Here is a 27204-nt window from a genome sequence, read left to right on the forward strand (position 1 = left end):
ATGTAGAATGTGTGTTAACAGTTTACATATCTTGTTGACATAGAAGAAAAAGCACACTGCAAAAACTGCCATATATTCTGTATTCTGGTGGTTTACCTAGCAAACCATGATTTTGTATTTAATAAAGTGCAAGACTTGAATAGAAATCATCTTACCTCCATACTTTTAAATTCATTGTTATAGCCATGGTTACCCCCATCACAAAATGTGTAACTTTCATCCCTAAGGAGAAACCACCACAGAGTGTAAATAAAAATGGCACAAATAGAACCAGTTAATAACAGTAATTGTGACGCATTGGACTCTGGATCATGTCTTAAGAACTGACTCTGACATAATATTGCAGTACTTACTGTTCATTATAGTGTTAATTTTTATGAAGATGTCTTTCTCCTGTAACAGAAATTGCTATGGACAGAAATAAATTATCCTAGGTGGCTATAAGTGTACAGTGAAACAATGTTTTCAAAATAAATTGAAAAAATGGGTACTTTTGAAACAAGGACTTCACCTAGCTACAAGTTTCAGAACAAGTGTGATCTGCTTAGGAAGAATTCCTGTTATATTCTGTGGTGTTTGCATTTTAACAGAAAATTTATAAGGGGAGAACTCTGATACCAGCCTCTGCAGAATAATATAGATAAGAATGCAAGGAATTTTGCCTTACAAGATGAGGCATTTTCATCATGGATTCTGAAGGGTGAAGGTGAGACGTGGAAGTATAGGGTTGGATTATAGGATTAATAACATGTCAGAATAGTCTGACATAGTGACTAACACTTATTTTAATTTACCCGTTGCTGAGACACATGGAAAGATAAAGAGATAGTTACCCCATATTAATTCAATGCACAAAGCACAAGCATCCTGTTTTCAGAGGATTGAATATTTGAGCACTGTTCAAAAAAGAGTGATTATAAGATTTTTCAGTGGACATTTCTTTTTATATGTCCAGGATGATTATTTGGTTGCATCAAAACAATCAAATCATATATTCATTTAGATCAGGAATTTTCTACTCTTTTAGTAGTCTTGAAATTCCAAATTGGATCATGCTGCTTCTACTGCAATACTGTAACTCAGTAAATATAATATTGCTACAAACGCCACAGATTTTGAATTGATTTTTCAAAGCCTTGGGTCTAAGGCTTGTCTGAACTGCTCTTGACTTGCTCAGAGCTATTTTTTTAATGCTTCACTCTTACAGCAATTTTTGGTAATGACCAGGTGGTTATGTCTAACTTGTTACCTTATCAACCTATCTTTGCACTATAATACAAGTACGTCTGACACTTGTGGAATGCACCACATCTAGTGAACTGAGAAGTAATGTTTCCTTGCAGATCAGTGAAGAATGAGCAAACTATAGTGTTAGCACACATATGGGAAGAACCTATTCGGATCACAGAGTGAGGAAGAAACTCGGACACATTCCTTCTGGTGAAGGACTCATAATACTGTCATTGGCCATATCCACACATGCACCAGACTGAAGCCACCAACCTTAGAACCCAGAAGGGCAGTGGAGGGGTGACTGCAATGTCAAGAAAAGGGCTAGATACTAGAATGCTTTATATAACAATTTTAATTGCATTATTTCCAACCCAGCATATTCTGTGATTCTGTGATTTTTGAGAATTTTACTGTGAGGTAGTAATCATTTCTTTACTTTCTTTTTACTTACTTTTGGGGTTTTTTTTGGTAAAAATTTAATCTGAAATAATGATTATTCTTGTATTAGACTATTAAAGTTTGAATCACACTAATAACACATTCTTGGCTTTATGTATGAGGCATGTATCCTTTTTACACATAGTACAGATTTTAAATTTAATAAACATGGAAATGTAACAAGCCTAAAGGAAATGAGGTGTCTGTGAAGGAAATAAAAAGGATGAGAATGGGATGAAAAAAAATAGGGTAACAGTCGCACAAATTATGTTACCTCACAGCCAGCCACTGTCGATCCACCAAAAGATGAACTTTATCAATACGAATGTTGTTAGCATAGTGGAATCGTTTTGGCAAGTCAGGCGTCAGATAGGGCTTGAAGTGCTGAGGGGAGTTTTTGCACTGTGCAAGAGCAAAGAGTCCAGTCATGAGCTTCACTGTTTCAAAACACCACCCATCATTCAAAATTATCACAAACATCTTAGTGACATGAACGTAATCACAGAGCCCATTATTCACAGATAGCTTCTCAGATAACCTGCAGATGTCATTTTTGGTCCAGAAAGCAATGGAAGGAAAAGTGGTCCTTCTTTGGAACTGTTCAAAAATATGGTATATATAATATGTATACCAAGTCCACAAATACTGAGGTAAAGGTACAGCCAAGGCTGAAAGACATTCAGTAGCAGTGTTTAGTCTATCTGTTCCTACTGATATTACTGGTATCTAGTTGGTAAAGTTACACTTTACAAGACAAAGTTCCCTGGCAGTTTCTTTCTGCCATGTTCTGTTACTTTACCATTCAATAAATAACAAAGCAAGCCAAGTACACATAACACAGACTGTGGTCTAGGGTTTCAGCTGCAAGCCTGAACATGTACTCTCGTGCTATGTAAATGTCCATTGCTCAGCTGTTAGCTAAAGGTCTTAGCTTTTACATCCACATTTAATGTGTTAATATCATTCAAAACTGTTGTGTTAGTAGGCATGCCATGAATGAGCTTGGAATTGAGAGCCTAATGATAACCATATGACATACTGCAAAGACTTAACTATACATGGCCATTAGAAGCCATTCCAGCTGGCGCAAGCATCATGGCAAAGTTTCAGAAGTGTTGCTCCTGATAAGGAATCCAGCCCTGGGACTACACAGAACATCTAAAATGCTGAGGGAAGTGCTGTTAGCAAGGTAGCTAAGCCACAGAAGTGGACCTCTTTCACTACAAAGGCTGTACAAACTATAGCATGCTTAGAGTCTGATCTGACATCTTCACCTCTAAGTACTTGAGTTGTATGGTCTGCACAGAATGAGATTAACATGTGAAGTAAGTGTGCCTCAGTAGTCATCGAAGAAGCATAGAGGAATCCATGCACATGAAAAATAAGGATTCAATGTGTTTGCTAGACCAGGAGAAGAGGTTTAATTAAAGGGAAAAATAGAGGAAATCAAAATACGACTTTAAATCTGTTGATCAGCAATTAATATACAACACACAATTCCCTTCTCTGTCCAAATCCCTCATTCTAAGAACTTGAGAGGGACAAAATACACTAACCATCTGTGAATAGAAAAGAGGACATATTCTGATACCGGGTTATTCCCATAAGGCAAGAGATATCACATCTCTGCAACTATTAGCAGTAACAGCTTCAACTGAGGTTGAGAGCATGCATTTAGTGATATTCCCCACACACTAATGCTCTTTAATACAACAGACTCCATGTCATATAGTGAGGTAGGGGATGTAGCACTGAAAAGCTCTTCTGCTATTTCCAACCATTGGTATCCTACTCCTGCATCTGCTTTGGATGCTGGTGAATAAAGGACATGCTCCTAGGCATTCAGAATCAAAAAAAATTAAACAGGAAGGTTCACCGCCCTTTGAACTTCAAAGGCAGGCAAAAGCTAAGTGTAATATTGCATAACTGAGCTGTTAAACAGGTTAAAGGAAGACATCTAGTGGTGCTTTATCAGAGACATGCCCAATGGGGAGTCCAGAATTTTTCCAAACTGAAAGCATTTGTTCTAAAAGTACTAGAACTTCTGTCTACTGCTTGCCCTAGGACAAGTCACACAAAAGAATGAAGAAAAGAAGGGGAATTTATGCCAGTACATAGAGAGTAAGTAGTTTAAATTATTAATTCACTGTAAATTGTAAATGCAAAGAAATGCAAAAAGACAACTGTCCTACAAGTCTTTTAGTCTGTCTACCACATTCATCCCAGATGTATTAATGTATATCTTGAACACTAAAAAAAAAGGCAGTGAATTATCTATCTAAAACAGTGTAAGAAAAAAACACGCACTGTCACATCATCTTTCAATAAAAGAAATAGACTTGGACTTCCTTTGTTTGGCACTCTGTTCTGCACTCCTTTGTTTGCATCCTTCAGAGCTCAGCTGTCAAAGTGTACCCACAAAGAGCCATGGGAGAAATACGGGAGACACAGGCAAACTTGGATCTGCCCTTAAGTGCTACATGCACACAGCATGGCAGAGACCCAAGCAGAAATACCAGTATGGGTCCCAGGGGTGGTGCAACATACATAAAAGCACTGCAAGTACTTAAGTGATACATCATAAAAATCTTAAAAGAGCCACACTGCCTCATGCTAGAGGTCCATCTCACCTAGTACTCTGCTTCAAATCAGATCTCCAAAATTCCCAGAATCAGATACTTAGAGAAACTGTGTAAGAACAAGTATCAAGTATCAAATTAAGCTTCTTTCTTGTACCTGCTCAGTTTCCTGTAGGCTTCAGGAATTTTTTAAGTCAGAGGTTCCTTGTGGATCATGTTTATAAGCCCTTACAGGGTTGTCCTGTAATAATGTGTCTAAAATCCCCCTTTCCTATTTTTATTTCCAGCCTCTACAACACTTGTGGCAACATATTCTACAATGTTATTAACTGTTGTGTGGAAAAGTTACCTTAAGCTAGCCTAGCTGCAGCAATTGTGGTCCAGTGCTAATAGATGCCTGTCATGTGAAGCATCTCTGTGCTGTACTGTGTTTTATAATGAAGATATACCCTACTTTCTCCATGTAAAGTCCACCACTCCTCTTTCAAAGTGAAGTACAGAAAAATCTTTTGCTCTGAACAGAGGTCCCCTATGGCAAACCTTGGTGCATCATCTTTGAACAACTTCCAGAACTGCCTCCTACAGTACACTGGAGTCAGTACACTATTTAAACAGGCACTGTAGTCTCATTTTTTTACAAATTGTGCTAGTTCTATTAAGAGTAGCTATGAGGAAATGTTATGAAAATATTTACTCACTGTGAGGTTTTTAACAATTCCTTCTGAGTCAACTGTTAAAAAGAAAAGATGAATTAACACACATTCAAACAGCTGAAGGTCCAAAGCCTCATGAGAAAAATTTCAACATGCTTTCTGTCTCTGAAATTGATTTTCTTTACTAGCTTGTAAAGACATAACAGGTTGGAATGTTATGTTTCCAAGGGTAACTGTCAGTAACGTAGGAATGTTACACTTCCAAGGGTAACTGCCTGTAAGCGTGCCTGTGGAAGTGCCTAGCACTTTGGGTACATCAAGACAGACTGTAGAAAACTGCCATGGTGATGATTGCCAACAGCTAAAGCTGACAGATCATCAGACCCAAGGGTTTTTGTTTCATCTAACCTCTGTTTGAAGTATAAATTTTTTTACATTGAGCTGGACCTGGAGTTCTCATTTTGTATTCCACTTCCAGCAACAGTCACAGAAAAAAATTTCAGTCTTAGTACTCTCACCTTCCAAATTTTCAAAGAGTGACTTTGACCATTTGGTATTAGCTTTCTAAAAGCAAATCTGAGCATTTTACAGAAGAAAATTCCTACAGAAAAGTAAGACTGTTAAAGGAAATAAGTCAACAATTATATTGAGATTGAGACACATACGAAACATCATTATTTTCTCCTCCCCTCATTACTCTGCCTCTGTCTGACTTAGACTGTTTTCTACTTAAACTAAGGAAAGGCTTATTTATGTTGTATAAATATTGTGCCTACACATATAAATACAATTAGAAAGGACAAATAAAAATTGCGATAGGGTCCCAGCTCTTACTTGAGATCTGCAAGAAATATGCCTCTAAGAATACTTTAAAAATTCTATAAAGTCTATACACAGAGCACTTTCATGATTTTACCTGCATTCTATTCCCAGACACAGAAAGGTTTGGGATTTTTTTTTTCCAGTCTGGTAGCAATGGTACCTACTTCAAGTCAGAGTCAGCTCACATGGTTTCAATTTTCTGTTCTTTCGTGACACTAGCTAAAGGGCTCAACCAAGGCTTAGGTTCCACTGTGCTAAGGTTCAGATTCCATAACTTTGTACACCCAGTTAGAAATATTCTCTTCTTCAAAAAGATCAACTCTGCCAATGTTGTACAAGAAATCTGTGAAGAGCAATGCACTTACAAAGGACCTGAATTCTGGTTCAAAACAATAAAACTATCTTTGCTTCATCTTTCTATGCCAAGAAAATACAAATTAGAGTCTGAAACAAGCTTTTCTAACCTTCAATTTCATCTAAAGGGGTCATTCTTGCAAAAAATACCCAAACAACTTCCATGGATGATTAGGTTCACTCTGCTGTTTATTACTGATTATCCATTTTCCTTATTTATATATTTATTTCCTGCTATATTGATTATGCAATCCCAGGATTTATCCCCACTTACAGGTAAAATAGTCCTTTGGAACATTTTGTGCTCGAATGCGGGCTGCAGGCCCACCATACATGAAGAAATCAACTTGTTTGAAGTAATTAGTCATATATTCTAACTGTTTGCAGTAGGTCTGCTCCATCCCTAAAGGACAATATAGAAACAGTTATTTTTTATGTGCAATATATGGCAAGGAAGATAAAGTTATTATAAAATAGATTAAAACTAGTAAGCACATGTATTACAAAGAGGAAGAAAACAGTTACTCTGTAAAATTCAGATTGAAAAAAGAAGTATATATATTACCATGATCAGCTAAAACAATGAGGTTTACACAGTTGTGGAGGTTTCTTTGTTTAAGTCCATCCATAAGCATCCCCAGTGCTTGATCTGCTACCTGTAAGGCTTTAATTATCTGTGAGATAAACCAGTTACATTAGAATTTTTCTTTCTGATTTCAAGTTTTCACTTAAATGCAATCATCAAAGTCTAAAAAAGTGAGCTTTTCTGTTAGTTTTCTAGTTCTTAATATTGCTTCCTCTTTTCTCTTTCCATTACCACTAGAGTATAGATGTGCAGAATTCTACTACTTTACCACAGAATATTCAACTTAAAAAGACTCACAAATAATTTTTTCTGCTACTCCAGAAAAACTAAGTGTTAAAACGTGTTTATTGAAAGGAATAAAGGAACATATTCAGGGTTAGGGTTAGGGTTAGGGTTAGAATTTGTTCCTTACTCCCAAATTTATATAAAAATGTCATATTTATAACATTAAATACTATTTTTGTTCTACTATGAACATGTCATCATACTAACAATAAGTGGTGCTTCAAAGATATTAATACACATGTATTATCTGTAAGGCCAGTATAACATCCAAGAAGGCACAGCGCCTTTGTCTCACACATACAGTCCCTTTAAACTTCCTACAAAAAAACACTGACCCCCACTGAAGTAAAAGGAAAGAAATCCAGCACAGCCCATGCTGCAGCCGTTCACAGAGGATGCCTCTTCCTACTTGGCACAGCTGACATATTTCTTCTCTAAGTCCTCCAGTAAGAGTAATACTCAGCTGAGTCTGAGAGCTCCATGTCTGAGCACTTGCACCCTACTTGTTCTCCTAACTGCTGCACTCTTAAATGTCTTGTGTGCCTGGATAATGTGCACATATGCAATTACACATACAATAAGCCCTTTATGTACAAAAAAACCCTGAGTTCCCTTTCCATTTAGGGACCCTAAAACTATCCTACAAAGATTGTTTTTTCTGTCCTTGTTCACTACAACAAGGCCTTTTGCTGAAGACCATTTTCAAATGTATTAAAGAAGGCCATTCCAGGAAGGAGCTGATATCATAAGTCCTAAGATCATTAAAGGCTGAACGTTTTGCCTGCATGCAAGTAGAAGTATAATATTTTTGGGTTACAAATTAAGAAACATTGAAGTACAGTGTTAGGAATAAATAAAAGACAATTCTAAGGATTTGTCTGGTCACATGCTTCCAAGTATCACTTAGCAATATAATTAAAGTTCAGTCTGAACTTAACCATTAATATTATTTCTAATAGTATGATCTTAAATTGTTTTCTGCTAGTCTATTTGGATACAGCCCTTTTGATTCACACACAGTGTTGGAATCATAACAGTGGGCTCAACCACAAGTAAAAGCTCTTAGTAAAAATTCATAAAACAGTCATGGCAATTTTTAATCTACTATCCAGGTATATAAATTGTTTAAATTCATAGTACATCACCATTTTTAGTGTGATTTAGTCTAAGAAAAGTATAAACTACTTACACCACCACTAACTGGTCCAAATGAATGTCCAGAAGAATCTGGTTCTTCGATATATAAAGTGTAGAAATCAGGCCTCAAGTCAGAAATAAATAAGAATAGCATATTAAGAGGATTTGGAGGCAACATTTGAAAAGAACACTTTTACTTGAAAAATAAATATTAAATGAAACCTGAAAAGTCCATACAGCAAACCTTAAAAGCCCATACAGCAAATATAATCATTCAACTTCCTTTGAGTTTTGTAATTAAACAACACAGGTTATTACCATTTCCAAAACAGTACCTAGTGTCTTCAATGGTATCCAGAAATCACTCTGAAAAAATTCAAGACATCAGACACCAGAAAACAAGCTGTTCCTTTTTGAGATGTAAATGGAACTACCATCTAAAGGATCTCTTCCTGACTGAGCAGTGAGGCTCTAGAGAGCATCTCCTAACTGCACATTAGGATTTTGTATATTATCATATAAAAGATTTCACTTTCTTACATGTCACAAAATTAACACCACAATTGGTACAGATATACAATTTCCCTCTTGAATTGCTTCCTGCAATTACTATCAAATATTTAACCTTTGTTGTGCAATATCTTTCATATGAAATCTTTTATCCATAGACCAGAAACTGAATGTTCCGTGTTTCCTCTAGGCCATGCATCAAGAAAAAGGACACAACAAAAAAATAAAACTTTTACAACAGTTCAACCCATCCAGAAATATGTTCATTTTTTCATCCTTTGTATGTACAGCCTGATCCTGAAAATTATTAGCTGTTCTTATAGAACAGATTTAAGTTCCGCAAATTATCATTTGAGATGATGATTCATCTACAGAAATTTCAATTGTTAAGCATTAAAACCTTTTAATCTATAGTCTCTTGGACATTACTAAGCATTACCTCTCAGATTTGTTATTATCAAGCCATTTCAATATTCCTGAAATTCTCTGTTCGTATATAACTGAACTGAAAAAAAAAAAAAGTTTATGTTAACAAGACTTTCTGATAAGTGCTTCTAATTCCAAGATACAGAGAAAGTGTCCAGACTCTAGTCATGTATTAAAGTCACAGATTTGGAACTCAAAAATTATGCATTTTAACAAAGGACCAGTCATTAGTTTTATTATTATCATTTTTGCTTGACTAATGATAAATTAGACACATCCTGATTTTGCAAACACAAACATGTGATGTTGATGGGATTACTCATATATTTATAAATATATGCAAGCAAAAGAAAGAGATTTCAAATTCAGGAAATAAATCTAAAGTACGAGTCAGAATAATTTTTATTCTTTCCAGCATACATAAACCTTAGACTTTCATATTTTAAAAGTAAGTAATATCCCCATCAAAATCTTTGTGAGATCATGCTTTCTCTCCTGTGAAAGAAGTTACCCATTAATAGCTCTACTTTACCTCAAAGTCGTGCACAAGCTTCATGTTACTTACAGTACTCAAGTGTTTTCTGAGTACCAATCCTAAACATCACTGCAAAGCCTGTTATCTATAGAGAATTACAGTTATGTGTTTGCTTTAGATTATCTTTATAAATGCAAAGAATCAGGGAAATTTCCTGAAATCATCACGAAAATTTAGAAATAATTAACTAATAACAATACCTTCCATAACAAAAAAAACCACAGAACAAACAAACAAAAAAACCCAAACAAACAACCACTACCACCAAATAAAAACCAACAAAAAGCCCACAAAAAACCTATGAATGTAATTGTTACTTCACATGTGGAACCTATGAGTTACCTAAAAAAAAAACATAGAGAACTATGATTCAGCAGCAGAGTGCACATTATTAAACACGCAAGGGAGTTGATCTAGAACTTGTCTTCCTTTAGTAACTTCCCTATCCAGCATCCTCTCTTCAATTACTTTCTGTCTCCCATAGCGTCTTGCCATAGCTTCCAAGTTTGTGTTCATTTTGTTAGGTTATAGGTTATCTGAAAGCTTATTCTCAAGTGCAAGTATTTTTAAAGACCTGTATAATATGTGTAGATTTTATGCATGGAAATATGGCAGTCATTGGTGCAGCTTAGCAGTGGCTACTAATCAGTTCCAGGATGCTTTCCTAGTGTTTTGCAGTTGGCTGAAACTTTCAAAACCATCTAGGAGAGCAGAATACACAGTACCCTTTGACTTTCTCATTGTGAATCCCCTGAATTGTTTTGAAAATTTCAACTATTTTTGGTAGTTCCATGGCAAAACCTAGATGATGTGACACGGCATTTATCTGTCAGACTTGTTTAAAAATCCTGTACTTAACTTCCTTCTTTCAACTGTCAAATAGCAATCTGGATTTTTGGAGTAATTTGCAGGAATTTAGTACAAGCCCTATTAAATCTTACCTGTTGAATATGGTGTACAAGTTTGGGTATGTTCCATTAATTTGAACATCAGAGCCTGGCCAAAAGTAAGTGCCTGCTTTCAAATTTTGGTACATTGCTGTCAGCCAGATCTATGGGTAAAGATACAAACAAATTATTTTATGTAATTTACATCACTGGAGGACCTCAGATCACTAAAGTAGAAATACATAATTGGATCAGAAATATGTGCTACAAGCATGCATTTTTCTTTTTTCTTTCACACATCACACAGTTGCCTAATGACTATATCTGATTTGAAGTTTGTTTTTTGTGTGCACACTCTGAAGAAAAATTAGTAGTATGGAAGAAACAGTGTTGTCATTTCTTCGATATTGTCAGCAAAGAAAAAATCATACAAGTACTTCCATAATTGGCAATAGGCAATGATCCTTCTTCCTGTGGCAAACGCCAGTGGAACAGATCATGAAGATGGAAGAGTGGTTCAAAGCTGCCTCAGGGATATTCAGACTTGACAGCAGGAAACATTTCTTTTCAGATACAGTGGTCAAACACTGGAACAGGCTTCCTAGAGTGGTGGTTGGTGCCCTATGCCTGTCAGTGTTTAAGAGACATTTGGACAATGTCCTTAACAACGTGCTTTAACTTTTGCTCAGCCCTGAACTGGTCAGGCAGTGGACTAGAAGATCATTGTAAGTCCTTTCCAATTGAAATTATTCTATCCTATCCTATTTTATTCTATTCCTATTTTTATTCTAAATATGGTCTAATTATATTATTTGATTATAAGAGAGTATATTTCTATTAATTCTAAAAAGTGCAGCTATGGTTCTGTTACAAACTTGATGGAATCCTTCAAGAATCAATAGCACCAAAATCCATGTATCTGAGTATACTATAAACATGACTACACAGATACACACACACACCCACACACACATATCAATGTATATTAGTAGATGATATTAGTAGATGTACTATATACTGCTTATGTAATTTTTTTTTATTTTTAGTACTGTTATTACAGCTTGATATTTCTGCTAAACTAATAATAGTAACCATAGCCATAGGTACAACTGGGGAGTGTTATGAAATGTGCCATATGTTATACATAATTGTTAATTTTTCTGGAAATCAAGCTTTTTGCTATTCCCCTCCTTGCTTTTATATGCCTGAACATTTTAAGTGTTTTTGTAAATTGATATAATTTGGAATTAGATTTTCAGATTTCATTTTGTAGTTAGTTGCCAAAAGACTAACAAAAAAATACCCCAAAATCAAATGATACCAAAAATTTACTGTGGCTCCTTGTGGCAAGAAATCCATTCCAATACTAGTCAAAATATTTAAATCTTTTTTTTTACCAATACCACTTTCAGTGAAAATGTTTTCTCAGAATTAATCTTTTAAGATTCTTTTACTTTCATAAAAAGCAAGCAATTTTGTAGGCAGTCTACAGGTTATTTAATACTTACTGCAAATATATTGCACAGTTTTGCATTTTATTCCCTTTTTATGTGGTTTTATTGTATGACGCATGAGTCACTCTGGACTTAAGAAAATGCTATAGGAGAAAGAAACCTACTGGTTGCCCTTTCCACCATGAAGGATTGAATTTTTCCGTCCCTGAAAGTGAGAAATGCTCATTCAAGTCTACATCATACATGCTGTTATCAATGATACCATGAGATTCTGGATACAATCCCTGCAAAATGAAAATAAACAAAATAAAATCCTTAGTCTTGAAATCAAATGGAGCCTAAACTATGTTTCAAAGCAATGCTACAGCACTGCAGGTTTTTTTGGACTTTATTATCAGAGAAACAGAACAAACTTTCCTAATTCACACAGATCATCAACTTCCTGCCAATGAATTTAGTGCGTCTGCCAAGTTTCCTTGAATTTCCATAGTTTCTTCCCAGCCCCATTAAAACATGAGGTGCTATAGATTAAGTACCCCATATGTCACATGGCTGTGTATTAGCTGCTAGACTCATCCTAACACATACTGTCATCCATAGACTGTGCCTGCACCCATACTCACCCGTATCCACTTAGACTGACAAAGATCAAGACCAATGGGCTCACAGGCCAGGGTCAGATAGCATACATATATAGCCACATAGATCATGCCTGCCTCAGCATCTCTATCTCTCTTCTATACCTATAGCTTGAGTCCCCACATCCCACAGAAAGACTGGCACCACAAAATCCTTTCTCTGTCATCCAGATAATGAAAAGGAAAAACAGCAAATTCTCACTTACTGTGACAATAGTATAGTGGTTTGGAAAGGTTTTTGTGGGGTAAACAGCTCTCATGTATTTTGAATGTGTGCCACATGTTTCTGCAACAGATCATGGTAGTAATAAAAATTTTTTTATAATTTGTTTAATTGAAAACTAACAGTCTTAAAAACAAACAAACAGACAAACAAACAAAAAATCATCACAGGCAGCTGCTGTAGTAATAGATGGAGAAATGTGACCTCAAAATAAGATGCCTGCATTCCTGGCGTCTCCTTGTGAGCTAAGCCTACTGTCCCATTGTACTCAGTGGACCTGGATGTTTAATTCAGCTGCCTACATCCTACAGGCCTAGGGTTGTTTGAAAAGTCTTTTATGATCCTGCCTGGCCTTAGATGCTGCTCCTACATCCTGTCTGCCAACCCAAATAAGTTTCTCAGATACTTCTGAGGTCCAAAATATCCTAGACATACATCTTTATGCAATGAGATTGAAGCCTGACATCAGACCAAGCAAGATATTCTGCAGAGCTGATTGGTGACCAGTAGGGAAGGACCAGTTGTTTAAGCACTGGAGCTGAGTGCCTTTTCCGGATATCCTCTAATGTCCAAGGCATCTGCATGAAAGTTGGCAGATCTGTGTTCCTCTGACATGGTTGCTGAAGGCCATGGCACTCTGAAGAACACTAAATACATAGGTTAAGGCAAGAATTTGTCCTGTGGTACCCTTTGTCTGTCGGTTGAGCTGCCTTGTTCTCTAGGCTCTTGCACTGCACTGTACAGACTGTACTAACCATGAAGGCACTGACTTCAATGAGCATTTCAACATCTCACATGCAGACACCTCCAAGAATATGTCCAAATGTAGACATATGTAGACATGTAGGTGTCCTGCTATGTAGCAAATCCCACGCCAGGTGTCCTACCTGTATTTCCAAACGTTGCATTATTTTTCATGAATCCAAGGTATGTAGCACCTGAGCATCTCTAATGTCTAAATCCACTGTAGTATCCAACTTATTTAACCACAAAAGAAAGATGTGAAGACTGGAAGATGTCTTAATGCCATTTTTAAATCTAACTCTTAACTATATTAAGCTGTAGCCAGATGATTATTTCATTCATACTCAAATAATTTACTCTTTGATGTACAGAATTTCAGTCAAAGAATGGAAGCTGATTTCAACTAAACAATGCAAATAATGAAAGTCTGAAAGTTTTCAACAAAACTGTGCCAGTAGGTACTAAAAAAAAAGGCTTTAAGAGTGTTTGAAGAAGGGCTGAATAATTGACAAATACATGAGAAAATCAGCATAATTTTTTATGGATTTCTCTTGAACAGTAAAGGGGATATATTCATAGTGTACGTATTTTGTAATAACTAGCTTGAAAGCTCTATGGAAAGTTCTAGGTTAATGGAGTTAATAAAAAGAAAATATTTTATGCTACAAATCAACATTACATTTTCTCTTTTGCAAAGAAAGAAATTTCCATTTCCTGTAGATTTATGAGAAATATAAGCATGAATGTCCATAAGTAATTGACCACAAAGATAAGTAATGCTGAATAATATCTGTTCTTTTTTGAAAGTATTTTTTGGAAACATACTCATTGCATCGTATTCGTTCCTTTTGTCAGTTTGGAATTTCCTTTTCACCTGTTTCAAAAGACCGGAACTGAGCACTACTTCAGTGTGCATGATTTCTTCAATGATTCAGGTTCCTTCAAGTCAGAACAACATCAAAGAATAAACCATTTGCACAAGAAGTCAGGTTTGCACATTGCTTCAAGCTCAGGTTTCTGGATACTGTCATTATCCACAAAGAAGATTGTTAACTATTTAGTAAAATTTAGTACTTTGTAACATTCAGGTGAAGTTTTCAAATGAGCACTATAGAAATGTAAATGACATATTCAGAAGAGATACAAATACTGTCAATTTAGAATATTACTGCTGAGAAGAAATGAATAAATATGGAGACATTTTGTCCATGTACAAAGTGTCTTGAGAGCTCTATAAAGTGAGGAAATTTTAACCCTTTAGAGCACAAGCTGAAGAACTTCAACTTACTCTTCCTCCCAGTATTGAGTAATACTGGAAAATAGCTACTTGAGCCTTACTGCAATAATATCAAGATATTAAATTATACCAATATTTAGTCTATATTTCATTTAAGTCTAATATAATCATATTCAGTCAGACTTTTAAACATGGAGCTTCTCTTTAACATCTTAAAATATCTGACTTGAAAAAATCAATCTTTGAGGAAAATTTCCCAATAATCCAGTGCATTTTCTCTTAGTATTATACTTTAATGTTGATCTCCTTAACAGCTATTCAACTGGTTTTCAATGCAGAACAGAGAATGCAGGAAATTCTTCCCCATAATTTTTTCTCAGTGTTAAACAACTTATTTAATAAAAAGGTGCTGACCAGTACTAAAGGCCTTGTTAAAAAAAAGTCATATTTGCTCTGCAGTCAAATATAAGAATTAATGTAGAATATATAATAATGAAAATATACAACAGATGAGGGAAACCTGATTTCTGATTTTTTTATTGCTGAGCAACACATATGCATGACAGGAGCAAAAGGGACTGGAGAGGTTGCATGCAGATTTTAAAGAATGTAGTCAAAGCACTCTTGGTAACTTACTGAGTTTTTCAATATTTGGCAGCAAAGAACTCCAAGTTTGCAAGTATTCTGCTCTAAACCCATCCATTGAGAAAAGGATAAGTGGTGGCAGATCAAAACTACAAGAAAATAGGAGTTTATCATGATAAAGAAGTTTGGAGTGTTGGTTACTTTTTAAGTCTGGAAAAAGAAACTGGGTTTTGTTAACATTTTAATCAAAGATATTTAATTACAAGTACGAATAAACAGAAATTCTGCAGACTAGCATCCAAATACGAACCCAGATTAAAGAACAGCCAAAGTACATATGTACATAGAAATGGGATAAATTCTGTCTCCTGAGTCTTAATGCATTTTAAAAAATCTTTCAGGGCAGCAACACAAGGACTGCAAAAGTACAGCAGTCTCCCAGCAAGCAGTTATGGTCAATTAGCCTCAGTGCTGAGAAATGTCATGTATTTGCAATGTCAGGTTTGGCTAACCCCTTACCTTACCACATTTCCTTTATGAAGACATCACTAAGCAGCCCGTGCTCTTTGTGGATTATATCTTTCAAGTTTCCCAACTCTCATGGAGCTGGAGAACACTTCTTTGCCTCCAGGCCCCTGACAAACTAAACTTAAAGCTACAAAAGAAAAGCAGCAGCTGCTAATGGGCTTAGGGTAAGATTTTAGGTAAAGAAACAAGGATAACAGACTCAGATCTGAATTCACACTGTAAGTACAATAAAACAGACACAAACTGCAGCTGATTTCTAGAACAATATTTAAATACTTATTATAAAAATTCAAACTAGGAGGTGAAATAAACTTCCAAGCTATTAAGGATGCTTTCTTTTAACCAATGTAAAAGGACTACTAAAGAAAAATGGTTAGAAAAGTGGAAAAAAGTGGTTATGAAGTGCTGGTGTTATAGCACCTCTTTTCTTAATATCGAGTGACAAAATCAGTAAGATAAGTCATCTAATTCTGCAAACTCTGTCTTTATTTTAACATCATTATATATTCTGCAGTCTCCTCAGAAACATATAAAGAAACATAAAAATTATGACCAGGCAGTAAATGTAGTTTTGTAAAAATGTAGTTTGAAGCAGGCTTCACTACCCATAGTATCTTTAAAAAGAATTAAAATCCCTATTTGTAATTTATAGGAATGGTTCATTAAATAAGTTTGGAAAATATTAGAAGATAAAATTATTGATAAAATGCAGTTACTGATAACTGACTCCAAACCAGTTTTTTGAGTAATACTTTGAGTCATAACTATTAAAAAAAAGTTACATATTGACATCAGGCAGTTATCACTACCCTAGTTTGTTTTTCACTCACAGTGGTCTTTCCAAAAGAGAGAACTACACTGGCATCAATAGTTTGCATAAATACAGTTTGTATAAAACAGCTTCCTGATTTGAATCTGAAATTAAAGGGAGTTTTATATCATAATGGTGTAAAGAAACCCTCCTCTCCTAGTTTCTAAGCTTTAGCCTATGAAACTGTGTTAACTCAGCAAGTTATTTGTTAACCTAAAAAGTATATTTTTATACCTATGTCGGGAGGTGCATGCAGGAACCCATGAAGAAGCCACAATACTAATGGTCTTACTGCTATAATTAAACTAAATTGGCAGTAAAATACAATAATGGATAACATCACAAATACCATAACTGAACCAGAAATTTAGTCATTTTTCTTTGAGGACAACTTTAAAATTATGTTTCTGTCTATTCTCTAACTATGATTCTGCAACACAGCAAAAATAGCAAAATTGTTTTAGCATTTCTAGATATAAAGCTACTTTCATAGTTTTCTTTTTCACACACCTTTCTTCCCACAAATAATTGAAGCAAAAAAAACCCAAAACAACCCTGTTGTTTAAAGAATTGCAATCACAGAGTCTAACACTTATTACTGATTGCATAAGGTGATTTATCTGAATTGCCACAGATACGATACAGTAACATAAAATGGACTATGAACAATTTGTGATAAATGAACCTTGAGATAAGTCTAATAATTTTTCCAGGTGTTTGCAGACTGACTTTTAATCTGGATTTGAACTCCTGTACTCTGCTCTAAACTGTAAATGATCAATGAATGTACAACAAAATGACAAAGGTTTTAGAAAGAAAAAGCATTCCTAGCCACAACCACTTCTGTAGAATATTCCTCAGAGCAGGAACCTTACTCTCAGTAAATATGAAAATCTGCTTCAGAACACTGCAGTATTTCTGACCATCACAAGGATTTTATTTGCTCAGAAGACAAAATTTTTTTATCCTACCCAGCTGGACACTGAGGAGTTTCAAGGGACACACATGGTTCTTCTGACCAAGATATTTCACCTAAAAGAAAAAGAAAATACTGAGTTAGCATTGAAAAAAAAAAAACCACACCAAAAGAACAAAGAATTTTCCTGAATGATCTTTTTACAGCACTTCCTGGAATTTTTTCTGCTTTGATACAGAAATGTAGTGCTAAAGATACCTTTGGAAATCAACTTATTAAGCCCTCAAATCCTGGAAGGGCTAATTACTTATAATTATAAAAACAAAACACATACTACAGAGTGAAGCAAACAAACAAAATGGAGAAGAAAGCACTATGAAAGCTTAGCTTAGTTTTTTTCTGGTTTTAAATGAAAAATATTTAAACTGCATCTTGTCCACACTGGATTACTGCATTTTTCTTTTGCAGATACCACTTACACACTTAGAGATGATTGCTAGGGCTCCCTTTAGCATTCTTTTCCATTCTGTATGTTGTGGTTTAACCCTAGCTGGAAGTTAAGCCCCAAGTTGGCCAAAATCAGCACACTGTAAAGCACCCAAATTCCTTCAATCTTTCCTTGTTGACCACGGCTTTCAAATTTCAGGTAATTCTTTCTGTTCTCCTTTGAACATTTTCCATGTACTTCACAGCTATACTCCTGAACTTTGCCCATCTCTTTGTAAGAAATAAGGGAGGTCCATAAGATACGAAAAAAATAAAGCATCTTAAAAGATTATGAAGAAAATAGAAGAAGCAATGTCCGTTGAAGTTCTCAGTTCTTTCTTGGTTAGCAGTAAATGGCAGGGATGTACAGTAAACTTAAGTACATCAGCTCAATCAATTTAGCACCTACTCACACACCTGACTGCATTTAGCTTCAGTTTGTGTTTAGATAACAAATATAATTTGGCTGGGTTGCCTTAAATCTCTGCCACTTCACAATATAACGGAATTCTGATAACAGATACCATGTCATCAGTATACTCCTCAGATACGGTTCCTGTAATCGAAATATACCAGTGCCATCCTTTATGTGTTTAGCTTGAACCTGTATGAAACAATTTGTCGCTGATAATGTCGGAACGGCCAAAGCGACACAGATATCAGACGCAGTCCAGGTATAAGGTGATCAGGAAGCTGTTTATTGCTCTCAAGTGTTTCTTTTATACTCTTTGTACACTATCGTGCCACAACACAACTGGTCAAAAGTCTCAAGCATAAAAAACTGTAGACACTGCACACACTCTTATTGGTGACACTGCAGACACTGTCCATGCTGTGACATGCTATTGGTGACACTATACACATTTTGATTGGTGACCTTTGGTCTGGGCTGCATTACGTTTGTTCCGTCTGGCATTACAGTAAATATTTCCTAAAAGTTGTTTAAATTCCTCATCACTAATTGCCAGGCTGCTGACAGGTTCTCTGTCAGCATGAACTTATTCAGAAATAAGTAAAACATAAGAAATACAATCTGAAAGTAGAGTTCTAAAAAAACGGATGGGAAATTTTAAATTAGGGATGATTACTACAATATGTACCTTGGATTGCATGAAGTTTGAAGCAGAAAAATGTCTCCATCTGTTCTTGGAAAAAAAATTTAAAAAAAGAAAAAGAAAACAACCCAAAGTCCCCACACTTGGTATACTTCTACAATATTCAAATCATTCTGTCTTTTTATGAATGACACACATTCACATGGTGCTCGAGAAACTGTTTTTCACAGTTAAAAATACCAAAAGCTTTATCTCAAAATACCTTAATTTTCCAAAATGTCACTGTCAGACTCTAGTCTTGAGGAAAAAATGCATTTACATTTATATTTTCCATGTTTGCCCATCTATCTATTTCATGGGATAATTTATAATGAAAATTTTTTTGCATTTTGATTTACCTTTGCAAACGCTGTTGTAATTTACACAGCAGTCTTTTTTCTGCAAGCAATCATCAGAACAAGAACAGTAGCTTCCAGCTATCCTTGTCTCACCACAACGGAAATTAGTGCACCTCCAAGATCGAGCTGAAAATAGGAAGAAAAATATTATGGTTCAGGTCCCAGAACCTTATGTAAACTCCTTTGTGTGGAAATCCCCCAGACAGGTAAAGAAAAAAAATTACAATTTGCATATACTGCTTGAGTAGCTTTACAAGCTTTCTTTGAAAGGAGAACTCAACATTACACTTAACACATAAAGCCTATTTCTTTGGCCATTGAATTCTGTAATAGAGTTACAGAATAATTATTTTACAAAGGTGTCCCCGAAGTCATCCTCCTCAATGCCTTCCATCTTTCCAGGAAGATCTCAACCACTTCATATTCTCCTATAGAGAAGTAAGAGAAGGAAACTGATCTTTTTCCCGCTCTTGCACATGATTCCTGGCAGAGTGGAAAAAGGGAAGTAAGGGCTGAAGCCCTTACTGACCAGCTGCTGGGAAAGCAGAGCCAGTAACTAGAGAGGAGCCTCATCTTGATGCAGATCTGGGCTAGTCCCCTGCAAGATAAATGGACTCCTCCAATCCCAGGCCGTCACCAAGGTCTGCATGAGGCTGGAGAGCATAACTGACCAGGAAACACTCAATCATTTTCAAAAGCACAAATCGTTTCAAGGGTTGTGTTTAAAGATAATATATGTTTTCTGCTCATGCTCACCTACAGCTTTATATGTGCCAGGAAATATGCACAACAAATGCTTTGTTTATCCATAGGGGACAAAAATACAGGAATCTGATTTGAGAAAGACACGAGAAGATTTTGTGTCCTGTCAGATCACCAAGTTATGGCCTTCTAGCAATATGACTGCAGAGGCAGCTTGACACTGCCACATCCACCTGAACATGAGGAAGAACTTTATGTGAGGCTGACAGAGCACTGGAACAGGTTGCCCAAAGAGGTTGTGGAATTTCCTTTCCTAGAGACATTCACAAGCCATCTGGACACAATTCTCAGCAGTGTGCTCTAGGGGACCTGGCTTGAGCAGGGAGGTTGGACTAGATGACCTCCAGTGGTCTTTTCCAACATAAACCATTATGTTATTTTGTGATTCTATCTCCTGAGGGAATATGACATAACTTCTGTAATAACTGCATAAATACAAGAATTACCCTTTTCCTATTACAGTCACATGAAAAAAACAAACTCAAAAGAAAATGGACACCAGTGAGCACTCCTTGTAGGGGAACATACTTGGCTCCACGCAGGTGTCGTCATAGTCCCAGCAGCAGTCCCGACGCTCCTTGCAGCCACTGTCACACTGGCAGCCAGGCACGTCTTTCCTGCGTGGGTCATGGCACTTGTGTCTGCAGCTGACTATAAGGAGAAGGCAGCAAAACTGAGTGTTCGGATAACCCTGTCCCAGGTAGGTCGATTAAATGGGTCATGGACATAGGCTGCGAGGAGAAACGTGCTGAATAATTTCCCGAACCCAATTCCCAAGTCAATTTCCAATGCAGTCACTAGCACACAAGCCAACGAGGCAAAATGGAAGCAGTAGAAATTCCTCTGGGTGCTGAAGGTCCCGACAGCTGTTAGGACCATGCTGGCCCACAGCCTGTGGCAGGGCTGCTTCTGCAACAAGTCTCTCTAGGAGCAGTGGCACAGGAGGCAATGCCTGGGTGTTCCACACTCCCAGCATGAGCAGGGGGAGACTGGCATCTCCCTTGCTCGTTTCTGGGTCTGAGACAAAACAGCAAGAGTGAGTCCCACATTGGATGTTCCCTAATACACCTGCCAAGAAGCTTCATGGGATGGGGGCTCCCTCAGGGCTGGGCATCCAGAGCCATGAGGGCTCCCCAGGGGCAGCTGGGCAGGGACCAGCAGCCAGAGCCATAGCCAGGACAGGGCACCTGGGGGACACCAGGGCAAAGGTCCAAACATCACCTGCAGGTCCACACTAGCGTCCACATGGAAAAACCTTGTGTCCACATTCTCTGTACTGCAGAAATACTGTTTGAACCATGCTGAGCACCTGCATTTCCAGTTTTCTTCTCTACTCACAGTGTTAGACAGGGATAGGTATAAGTAACTACTCCAGTTTGCCAGTACAATTCTAACTCCCAGAAGGTTTGTGCTTTTGCAGGGTGCACTGCCTACAAAATTTGGGGGTTCATAGCCACTGTGTAGAAACCACGCAGAGCTAAAAAGACTTTTTTCAAGCTAGACAGCTTGTTTCACATGTAGAAAGTTCTCATGTTGTACCTTGCACTTGAAGTGCTTAAATCAACAACTACTGTTCAACACAAGAAAGCCTTGCAAATAACTACAATAATAATAAACAATATATGTAATGGTCATAAATGGACATGTCAAAAGTAGGGATGGTAAGAAGTAATTGACAGTTAAGTGTGTTATGACTGGAGTCTGTTCTGTCAAGAAGGAGTTAGAATTTTTCACAAATATACATAAGTATATGCTGTGCTTTTTTGGCTAAACTTTAGAGTACTTAATTTCATTTTTTCTCTATCCTGTGGCTTTAGAACAACATAGAGTTGTTCAGGTGGTCTACGTGATTTAAAATGATACAGAATCATGAGTCTGAGTCAGAAAAAAATAAATACAAAAATATGAACCTTTTCCTCTGTCTGTAACACCTCTTATAATTTTCAGACCATGTTTCTAATTCTTCACAATATTTACACAACTGTGCAAGGTCAGGAATTTAGTACTTCATTAACTTTTATTTGATATAGTCAAAACTATTACAGGAGCTATAAGGCAATTAACCTTGAGTATATAAAAACAATTTTATTATCACCATACACAATCTCTGTGCTAATTTTTAAACATAGAGAATGACAGATAATCCTGATTCCTTTCTAGGCCCATTCTCCCAAGATCACAATCCCCCAGCACCCACCTCGACTGTCACTCCTTTTGTTCCTTAACTGCAACACTCTTTCCCACTGCACTCATAGCAAATGCAGCTGCACAAAGGTGCATGATGCTCAGGGCTGAGGTTGCACCTCCCAGTCTGCACTGCAATACCATGGGTTGCTAATTCATCTTTCCCAAGTAAGTCTGGTTATGAAAATTGCAAATAAAGTTAGTCAGTCCCTACTTAGGGTTGTTCTATAACACCTGCATACAGAGGCACCAAAATCATAACATGCTGATTTGGTGCCATTACTTACTTCAGTTATGAGCAAGTTCTTCAAGTAAATATCAGTGAAGACTCAACCAGCAAGTGTCTACACATTTTACACAGAAAGTTGTTATACAACACACGCATCATCAAAAAAGAATTACAGTTCTATTTCACCTTATTTGCTAGGCCTATAGCATTGAAAGACTTCAGAAGGAGCTAAGACTTGATAAACTACCAGGTAAACAACTACAATATGTGTTGGTTAGGAATGAGAAACAGACTGTGCTTCCTTGAACTCCTCCAATGTGAGATTACTGTTGTTCTGATTCTAAAGAAAGTGTTTTATTTAATTCACTGTGTGCTGTTTGTTTGTTCTCATCCAGCTCATCAAAACACTACTTTGTTTTTCTAACTAAAAAATAACATTTAATCAATTCAAACCATTATGCCCTTTTTACCATAGCTTTACAGAAATTTAAGTTTTTAGAGAAAATTGGTGATCAGTATAAGCATCAACCACCTGCAGTAATATACTCAAAGTATGAGTCCTGAAGATGGTCCAATAATATTTCTTCTACAAAATATTGGAAGACATCATATGTAATAAGACAATGCATATCTCGAATTTCCCAAAAGTATCAATGTAATAAAACTTTCAAATCTGTTGTGAACTAGGTTTCACATTTCTGGAAAGATCAGCAAGGCACTCGGAGGTTTAGAATAGGTTTTTCAAGTATAGACTGTGAGTGTTCACAGTCCAACTTGAAAAATGCAAGAGCTTTATTTTCACAGGTGGTGAGTTTCCACAGATCATTTACATTACACTATAAAAGAACCTTTGCTGAAAGCCTTTACCAGATCCAGCTTCATTGGTAACTATGCTGAAAGTATCATAAACATACATACCTTGCTCCTGGTTACCACGGTTCAGTCCTAGTCCTAAACCTAGTCCCAGGGATACAGCCACCAAAGCACACAGCAGAACCTGTTTCATAGACACAGGAAAACCAAAGTTCACAACTGTGATAAACTCTTAAGTTTATTAGAAATTACCTGTATGATTAATATTTCTATGAACATGTGATTTCTTTTGAACTTATCCCTTCTCTGAACTTGTCAATCAAAAAATTGGAGACATTCTGTGCCTGAAGACAAGAGAAGCACAAGAATTCAGTTCACCTTGTGAACTGTTTACAAGTCAAGGCCTTTTAACCTGTGGCTAGTCCCGTGTTGTAACTGGGGAGATTACATTTGTAATTGAAATTAATAATAAATAATACCCTAACTAGATGATACTAAATTGAAAGTACAGCTATTACAGCAGCAAGTAATTCAACTGCTACAAGTAATTAGACAGCTGAAGTTAATCCCCAAAACTTGTATTTGGTACACAGAGAAGATGCTGCATTTATTATAACATTTACACAAAGACCCTTGATTTTGGGACATTAATTCTTAAGGTGAAATAGCATTAATAGCACCTATTCAAATCTTCAAGATTTCCACAGCTAACTTCTATGTATAAATTCAAGATTACACCTACTTATGGATAGAAAAGTTGTTCCTAATGCATATGCTCTGTTCTCTGGAGGATTTATTAGGCAATGTGATTACTGTTAGTGAGCATACAATTCTCTGCCTAAGCTTTCAGAAAAAAGTTGCCAAGGAAGTACTTCATGCATATAGTTTATCAAAAACATAGATAAACAGTGTAGAATATTAACAGTTTACACCTCCAGTATTTAGATTTTGGGTTTCGTGTAGGTAGGCATTTGAAAACTAGTGCATGAATATACACTTTACTCTTCTAAGTAGCACTTTAAAGCATAATTTACCTTCCTTCACAGTCACGCATTTTTCCTACATTGTTTCTCATGATTCATTGCTTTTTACTGGAGACTTAAGGAAAAAAAGTCATATTTTTCTTCCTTATTTTTTTTCACAATTTCCAATATTTGCCTAATGTTTTATGCAATCCTTGAGCAATGCAGCATTAAATAGGAAATCGTATCATATGAAATTGTTCTGATGACATAGAGCTGAAAAATGTAGTAGCTTGATTCTCTTTTTTCATTGGGCTGTTTTCAAAATTAAGTCTTGAGTCTTTCTAATATATATATATATATAATGTTTGTTTCTTGTGTGGTCACAAACAGAAGCTACAACAAAAGGTTTTAAAACCATAACAAAACACATTATTATTTATAAGGCAGCTGCATGACTCTTAAAACCTTGGGAAAGAGGGAAAGTTGACACCATATTTGAGATGTGGGACTGACAATACTGAACGAAATGGTTAATTAGGCTTTTCCTATGCCTTGCTTTCTGAGTGTTTTTTGCCAACGTGTTGCCTACATGACCTGTTTTGTTAACGACAAATCGAAAGACAAAAAAAGTAAGCAAAAGGAACTGCGGCTGTTTTGGCCACAAACGCATCTGTCTTAACTGAATGTCTAAAAATATTGAAGCAATGTCTTTGCTGAGCAATAAAGCTGTCAGGTTAACGAGGTAAAACAAAAACTGACGGAAAAAAAAAGATAAATTGCTTGATAGGTATCAGAAGAACTTCAGAAATTTGCCAGTGAAGCTAGTGCAGTCATGCAGTAAAATTTTAACCACGGATTATCAAGTTACCCTGAATGATTATATTAATAGAATTAAACTTCTAAAAATCCTGCAGATTTGAGAATTGTTACACTAGCAGCACTGAAGAGCAGCACCGAAGAGCAGCACCTACTTACCGCACAGATGACTTTGTATTTCAGGACGCTTTTTTTCTTCACGTACTCTGTTGTTTTTAAAGATACTTCCTCCAAAGATCCTCTGTAATCCCTGGTGATATCATGCTCAAGCTCCATTTTGCCGAGATCTGCCCCTCAGCTGGGCGTCTTCTGTCTTCCCCAGCTGGGTTAGCTGCGAGTGAGGTGGTACTCCTGCTTCAAGAGTTCTTAGTACTTTGCTCCTAAGTTTTTTTTATGAGATCTTAGCTTTTGCATCAAGTGTCAGTTTTGCAGAAAGCCAAAGTAAGCAGCAAAACGACTCTGAAAGGTCAAAGGCTGAAAAGAATTATCTGTGTTCAGAGAACTCTTCAAGATAAGAATGGTACTGGGTAAACTCTTAAACGGAGATTAGGAGTTGCTAAGCGATAAAATGCAAACTCAAGTACTCAGCTATTTGGTTAAAATTCCAGAGAATTGTTATCTTTAAAGAACGTGTTGAATATACGAAACCAACATGAAAGGAGACAGTTTCTTACTTCGTGTTCTGTGTCACGCCTATGTTTTCAGATCCCTTCCCTTATTTAGCACCAGGGGATTCCTCCCGTTTAGTTTCAATCCATCTTTGTCTCACTCTTCTTTCAGCTTCTTATATGGGGTTTCTTTCAGTAGCTGTGGAGGTACTGACTAAAAATGAATGGTATACAGCCAAATCAAAGCCAATAAAAAAAAATAAAAAGTTTTGTGTAATCTATTTGTTTTTCAACTTGCTGGTTAACGGAAGGATTGGTTGTTATGAAAATGTACCTTTATAGTGTACTAGGGCTACACATATGTAACTATTCAGATGTTGATCTAATTCTAAAGTTGAGCACCACATGAACTGCAACTTTTAAGTAAATTTATAATTACAAAAAAAAAAAAAGAAATCCAAAACATGATACTATGCAAGCTGGTATGAAGAAAATTAACTCCATTGCAGCCCAAACCAGTACAATCTCTACTACATATTCTATATAATTTGCGTAATGCTCAAGTCCTACATTATCCAGTTCATCCCCATTAATATTAATCACACACATGCACGCCATGTCCTTTAATTTGTAGACAGATATCACTTCTTTACTCTATGGTCCACCCCTATAAAATGTCTATAAAATGCCCATTGAGTTCCCTCCTTCCATGACTGGGGTTCCAGCTGTTATGGTGATTGCTCAGAACAGGAGAGGCAGTGGATTATGTGGAGCTACTGGTTGCCAAAACCTGTTCAAGTTGGGTTACACTTGCAGGTATTCTTGTGAGCCTTGCCCTCTGTTCAGGTGGTTTCTGCTGTAGTACTTCCTATAACACAACTCAAACAATGGGTTACAACAGTTTAAAGTTATATCCATTACAATCTCCACGCCTGGTCCCTTTGAACCAGGCTATAAGTTTTAATATTGCATTTAAATCTTCCCCTTGCTATGCTGGTATGGACTTATCCACAGGCTGCAGACTTTCCCTTGGTTGGAAAGCTACTTCGCAGAAAAGTACCTGGGACTGCTGGTCGACAGCCGGCTAAACATGAGCCAGTGGTGTGCCCAGGTGGCCAAGAAGACCAAGGGCACCCTGGCTTGTATCAGCAGTAGTGTGGCCAGCAGGACCAAGGCAGTCCCTCTGTACTCAGCACTGGTGAGGCTGCACCTTGAATCTGTGTTCAGTTCTGGGCCCCTCACTACAAGACACACGTTGAGGTGCTGGAGCATGTTCAGAGAAGGGCAATGAAGCTGTTGAAGGGTCT

General features: G+C 36.6%; 1 protein-coding gene across 1 annotated transcript in view; it reads right to left on the reverse strand.

Annotated features, from left to right (window-relative positions):
* The window catches only part of LOC127473181 (venom phosphodiesterase 1-like), a 36994-nt gene extending 11232 nt beyond the window's left edge, over nt 1-25762 (reverse strand). The window contains exons 1-16 of the mRNA XM_051792550.1: nt 25449-25762; nt 23614-23692; nt 20811-20933; nt 19521-19646; nt 17637-17697; nt 15378-15475; nt 12744-12823; nt 12064-12183; nt 10500-10609; nt 9037-9102; nt 8140-8212; nt 6645-6753; nt 6354-6482; nt 4949-4980; nt 1946-2073; nt 156-222 (exon numbers count right to left, since the gene is read on the reverse strand). Coding sequence (XP_051648510.1) covers nt 156-222; nt 1946-2073; nt 4949-4980; nt 6354-6482; nt 6645-6753; nt 8140-8212; nt 9037-9102; nt 10500-10609; nt 12064-12183; nt 12744-12823; nt 15378-15475; nt 17637-17697; nt 19521-19646; nt 20811-20933; nt 23614-23692; nt 25449-25565 — 1518 coding nt within the window. The 5' untranslated portion in view covers nt 25566-25762. The remainder of the gene's footprint in view (nt 1-155; nt 223-1945; nt 2074-4948; nt 4981-6353; nt 6483-6644; nt 6754-8139; nt 8213-9036; nt 9103-10499; nt 10610-12063; nt 12184-12743; nt 12824-15377; nt 15476-17636; nt 17698-19520; nt 19647-20810; nt 20934-23613; nt 23693-25448) is intronic.
* Nucleotides 25763-27204: the final 1442 nt, after the last annotated feature.

Source organism: Manacus candei, unplaced genomic scaffold (genome assembly GCF_025592945.1).
Source record: "Manacus candei isolate 608988 ecotype Guabito, Panama unplaced genomic scaffold, ASM2559294v1 h1tg000034l, whole genome shotgun sequence".
Classification (NCBI taxonomy): Eukaryota; Metazoa; Chordata; class Aves; order Passeriformes; family Pipridae; genus Manacus; species Manacus candei.